Raw genomic sequence first — 6079 nt, forward strand, 5'->3', positions numbered from 1 at the left:
ATTAGTGGTATATTTTCTTTTAGTGTTATCCCTTACTGTGTGTCATCTGTCCAGGTGGAGATCTGCAGTGGTTGACTCACAAGGCGGGATTTAGATGTCTGTAATCACTGTGATTTCTCTTCGGGACAACTGCACCCAAGCAGAGACAGGAATGGTGAGGAAACTTTGTGCAACTCCAAGCTTTAATCAGGACACTGACCTGTGTAGCAGACAGTTGTTTAAATCTCAAATAATTTATTATTGTTATTTGGCATTTATAGCAGAAGAAAGATTGCTAGCAGGAGGACAGAGCAATTCAAGACAACTGAACTGTGAGGAGGGGGGGAGAGGGACACTTGATGAAGCATCTTATTAAAGGCTCATTTGCACCTGGTGCCAAACCAGACAAATATGAATAATTGTAAAATGATTTGTTGGAAATACAGTCTGGAAAGCTTCTGGACTCATAACAGTGCCTTTCTCTGGGTTCTGAGATGGCATCATTTGACCATACCCATATTGTGCAACTGTCTTGGCTCCCAGTCCAAGGTAACCACATTGGGCTGCCTGCTGGAATAGTTCCTAGCCAGGACTAATCATTGAAACAGCCCAGGAAATTTTGGCCATGGTCTAGCAGAGGCCAAAACTGCCAGGGCTGTTCTAATAGTTTGGATTCTAATATTATGGATGATCAGTTTTCGATGGTCACATCCTGGCACGGAGAGTTCAGCTGAATCACTGCTCACACTCTGCTACCTGAATTAGCTGCAGCTCAATAAACTGTAATGTGATCTTGGATGTAGCAGGCACAAGGGAGTTGTCTATTACAGATGAAAACAAGCATGGGAAAGTCAATGCCATGCTGACATGGTTGATTATAGATACAAATGCATAAGAATCCAATTCTTGTGGCTGCAGCATTAGCAGCTTCCTACCTAACAAGAAGCAATGGAGCTCCATGATTCTATTTTTGATGATGATGATGATGATGATGGTGCCAACGTCAACAGAACCTACCCAATACACCACAGGATTAGACATTTAAATGATGCTTGGAGGGAAGCATTTAGACCCTGCTCACTGTTTAATGAAGACACTTCTGGTGTTTTAGTTGGTCATCAAACTGTACAATAATTCTTAAAAATCAAGGCTTCTGTGTTATTCTGCAGGATACCATCCACACAGAAGTCTCAGTATTTTCCAGGAAAAGCAGCAGCATCAGAGCTGTGTGACAGATCAGGAGACTCCTAATCAGGACCCCTTATCACCCTCCCCTCCACAGAGGAATTCCGCTTTAGCTTAGAGGTGCAGAGGACAGCACATTCTCCCAGCTGGTGTTCAGTGCTGTCATTTAAATGTCTATTTAATGTTGACTCAGTGTCTGGGTTGCAACATGAGGGCACAAGCAGTTGAGATCACAGCAGCCAAGGGCAGGTAATAATTGACCAGCTTCCCAAACCTCAGCACGGTGCCATCCCTGAACCCTAAATGTAGAGGGGCCTCCCCCTGTGCCCCTTCAGTGACACCACGAATGTCTCACACACCAGGATTCATTAAATGCCCTGCTGTGCTTTCCCTCCTCTAAAAAGTTTAGGATATTTCTTTAGTAGAGGACCTTTGTAGCTGTCACCAAGCACAGTGAAGACTGCTGGAGAAACAGAGGTAAAACCTGCCCTGTGCACCCATTTAGCCCATGTGAGGTGGCACAAAGCACTCTAACGACGAGTGATACATGGGAATATCGTGTGCAACAGCAAAGCGTATCTATTAGAGGATGTCCACTGATAAATTTTCATTAATGAAGCAACCTTGGCCCTCGTTTTCCCATTTTCATTGTGCCCTCAGCAGGATGATGCCAAAGGGTAGAAACATGGAATCACAGAAGGGTTTGGGTTGGAAGGGACCTTAAAGACCATGCAGTTCCAACCCCCTGCCATGGGCAGGGACATTTTTCACTATCCCAGGTTGTTCTAAGCCTCATCCAACCAGATTTTGAACAGTTCCAGGGATGTTCCACCTTCCATTAAACCAGGTTGTTCCAGATGGAACAACCTGGGATAGTGGAAGGTGTCCCTGTCCATGGCAGGGGGTGGAACTGGATGATCTTTCAGGTCCCTTCCAACCCAAATCATTCCATCTTTCTGTGATTCTATAGTAATGACTTGTGCCATAATTAGGAAAACCAGGAGAATACTTGAATTATGTTTTAACATGCACTTGGTTTTAATGGAACATAAGCACATGCTTCCTAATTAACCATGTGCCTATGGGATTTTAAAGGCACATTTATAGTTCAAATGGTAAAATGAAGTTTTGCCGCTATCCAAATACATGTACCCTATTTTAAATAACCTTTCTCAAAAGCATAATTCTTAGCAAATTCACAGCTCTTAGACTTTTTTTTTATTAGCCATTAACTATTAAATTGCACTTAAAAGAACATTTTTGAGAACATACTGAGGCAAACCCCTCCTATATAACATCATATATGTGGTGCTTGCTATGAATTGTTATGGGGGTAGTTTGTTATCCAAGGAGGTAACAAGAGAAGAAAAACACCTGCCTTGCAGAAGACTGAGAAATCAGAGTTAAATGCTGTTTGCAAAGGTTTACCCCACTCAGCATTTCAGATTTTCCTTGCAGTATCACCTTTGGAAAGGGGCTGCTGGGGCAAAATTCAAGAAAATTGAATTGCAAATTCCCCTCAGCTCCTGTTTGCTTAGAGAGCTTGATTTCTCTGGGATAGGTACTTGCAGCTCCTTGAATTCCCAGCTCATGTGTGGAGGTTAATGTTCAACAGAGATCTCCAGGACTCCGTGCTGGCCCTGGGTACTGTGGGGTTCAATTCCACGCACACACTTCCATGTTCCAGCCCCAGGTCACTGCTGTGCTGCATGAATTGTTCCACTCCTTGCCTGTTTTATACAAGTTTTGCCCGGTTTTAAGCAACCAGTTTGCACCTGTCTTTGTTTTTGTTAGAAGTCAAAGTAATGGAATTTTCCTCTTGCTCTGAGTGATATTTTTGGGCTGCCTGTGCTAGCAGGGCTCAAAGTGTTGGTCACTTTCACAGAATCATGGAATGATGGAATCCTTGGAGGGTTTGGGTTGGAGTGGACCTTGCAGGTCATCTCATTCTAACCCCCTGCCATGGGCAGGGGCACCTTCCACTAGACCAGATTGTTCCAAACCCCATCCTTGATTGTTTCCAGGGGCATCCACCACCTCTCTGGGCAACCTGTGCCGGTGTTTTACCGCCCTCATTGTAAAAATCTTCTTCCTTATTTCCCAGAGGGCTGTTTTCCTTCAGAAAGGAGGTTGTTCAGCAAAATAAGAGTGCTGTGGCAATCCACGTCAATGAAATTGAAATAATTTAACTCGAATAATAGATCGACTCTGTTCCAAAGGAGGGAGAGAGTAAAGCCATGGAGGTGAGTGGAGCCTATTCAAATAACAAAATGCAATCACAATCTTCCCCAGTGCCACAGTCTGATTTTATTTGGGAAAAACACGACTCCTCCCTAACACGGATGTTTTACAGACAAGTGCTTCCACTGGCACAACATTCCCACACTGTTCAGTCTGTGTGAAAGACAGGTGAGGGAAATTCACATTTCAATGGGTCTTGAGAAAAACAAAAAGGTTTTATTTTCTGGGTTTATTCATGCTGGCGTTGCAGGTCAGGCACCTGCCTCTGTATCCCACTAAAGAGAAAAGAGAGGGGTGCCAAATTAAATTTCTTCTCCATTAGAAATGGGTAAAACTGGAGAGCTGCTGGTAAAGGAAAAGACAATTTCCAAGACAAGGATACAAAAAAAAAATAAAGAGGGACAAAAAAGAATCACTTGGCATTTCTTGGTTAATTAGACTTTATGTGTGGAAGACGGAAATCAGTGTTTATCTTGCTGTTATTTGCTGCATAAACTCACCTTGTTGCCTCCCTCTGCGCTGCTCGAGCTGGCCCATTACTGTGCAAATTAAACATAAACCTCAGTAATGTTTTCATCCTTTGAATAATTCTTGGAACAAAAATGCCATTAACTCCGAGTTAAATATAATAAACGAGGTAATAAGGAAGCAAACCACTGAATCAGAATGTCAGAGGTAAGAACTGCAGGAACAGTGTTTAACCTGTTCATTAGCCCAGGATTTTGTTAAGAACCTTCCCTGCATTGATCCCCTACTCAGAAAATTTACAGCCACAGGGATTATGCCCTGAAGTGAAGCCCCAGAAGATGTTGCCCTTCGAGGCATTATGTCAGACGAGATTCTTGTGGAATCAGCCCATTCTCCCAACCTTTCGGGGCAATAAGAGCGGAAATGTTTGGTGTTCTGTCACAAACTTTTGCACGTATATGAAATAGTTTATTTCCTTTAAAAGAAAAGAGATACATTAGTGAGTGTTAGAACTCCTAACTGCTGAGGTTTTTAATATGAATAACAGGAACTGAGTGCAAAGAGGTCAGAATTTGTGCCTTAGGGCTGAAGGTGAAGCGGTGGGGAATGATGTGGGATGGAATGCCAGGCTGGATGGGGCTTGGAGCAACCTGTTTTAGTGGCAGGTGTCCCTGCCTATGGCAGGGGTTGGAACAAGGTGATTTTAAGGTCCCTTCCAACCCAAACCATTGTATGATGTAAGTGAGAACTGAAGGAGGAGGAGAGCTTTGTGTCAGCTCCCTGCAGTTGGGTGAGGCTGTCCTGAGACCTGTTTAAAAAGTGACAAAGAACAGTTGCATCACCGCAAGTCTTTCCCAATGCTTTCCTCTGCCTTTGACATCATCCACCTGGTGACAGGGATGGGGTGATGGACGCAAAATGTTACGTGAACTGTCAGTGAGTGACAAATCCTGGGTCAAAGCTGGGCCCCCACTCCAATGGTCTCTGACTTCCAGGTGCCCCCTGACCCATCCTGGTGCCTGTGTTGGGAAAAGTCCGCAAAAGCCATGAAGATTGGTGCGGCTCAGTCGGGCTTGGCTGATGGTCAGATTATATAACGGAGACATGAAGTGGAAATTCACCCTTGGGGATTGCAACATGTTCACTGCCACCTGTGATAAGGGGGATCACCAGTCCCTTTCCAGAAAGTTCATGGCAGTTACTCATTGACAAAGCCCTCACTTGTCACACTTGCACAACCCCACAGGCCCTATAAATACGGGGTGTCTCTCCCAGCCCTGCCTCAAGCCAGCTCCAGCCACCATTGGTCTTTCAGGTGCTTTGCAGGACCTCACAGTCCACAAGCAACTGACAGCCATGAAGATCCTCTACCTGCTCTTCGCTGTCTTCCTCCTCCTCTTCCAGGCTACTTCAGGTGAGTAGCAAAAATCCTATAAAGAGCAAAAGGGTTTGTAAGCAGAAGTGTGTTCAAAGGGGTGAAAAAAGCATCCATCAGCTGAAAGGCAAAATCTGATGCTGTGAGGATGGTGCAGTGGATGGGACCAGGAGCATCCGTGCTCAGGATGCCACTCTTGCTAAAAGAAAGCCACACATAATTTGTTGAGCATTCACCTCTTGTCATTTCAGGCTGAAAGCTGAGATTTTAACTCTTTCCCACTCCCCACAGGTTCCGCTGACCCTCTTTTTGCTGACACCGTCGAGTGCCGGAGCCAGGGAAAATTCTGCCGTGCCGGGGTGTGCCCACCCACCTTCGCTGCCACGGGGACGTGCCACGGGGGGCTGCTGAACTGCTGCTCCAAGTAAGTGACAAAACATTTGAGGGGTCTCTGAGGGAGTTTTTTTGTCCTGCTGTTTTATCCCCTGTTTCTTTGAATAATTGGCACAGCTCCAGGTGGGCTTGCAGGGCAAACCCTGGTGGGAAAATCCAGAGGGAGGAGAAATGTGTGTATAATGTTGATATGTATTTAGGGAGCAAATTCATTTGAATGGAAGTTATGTATGGGAGAAAGGGTTCAGAAGGGTCCAAATTTCCAAGAATTCAGTATTTTTTCACTTTATTTTGAATTTTCATGGGAAAGGAAAGAAAGTTTTTTCAAAAAGTTATTAGGAAAGTACTTCACAGTATTTACACCCATCAGGGGAAACATTTTATCCTCCATTTTTATTTTAAAATTTACCTAGAAAATGTACTTTTAAAGTGGGAAAA

The 6079-nt window shown here is 44.3% G+C and overlaps 1 protein-coding gene across 1 annotated transcript; it reads left to right on the forward strand.

Moving 5' to 3' along the window:
* Positions 1-5146: 5146 nt before the first annotated feature.
* On the forward strand, positions 5147-5676 carry LOC116442020 (gallinacin-10-like). The gene is made up of 2 exons (XM_032104552.1): positions 5147-5287; positions 5540-5676. The coding sequence occupies exons 1-2, from the start codon at positions 5230-5232 to the stop codon at positions 5674-5676; spliced, it is 195 nt and encodes a 64-aa protein (XP_031960443.1). The 5' UTR covers positions 5147-5229.
* Positions 5677-6079: the final 403 nt, after the last annotated feature.

Source organism: Corvus moneduloides, chromosome 3, assembly GCF_009650955.1.
Source record: "Corvus moneduloides isolate bCorMon1 chromosome 3, bCorMon1.pri, whole genome shotgun sequence".
Classification (NCBI taxonomy): Eukaryota; Metazoa; Chordata; class Aves; order Passeriformes; family Corvidae; genus Corvus; species Corvus moneduloides.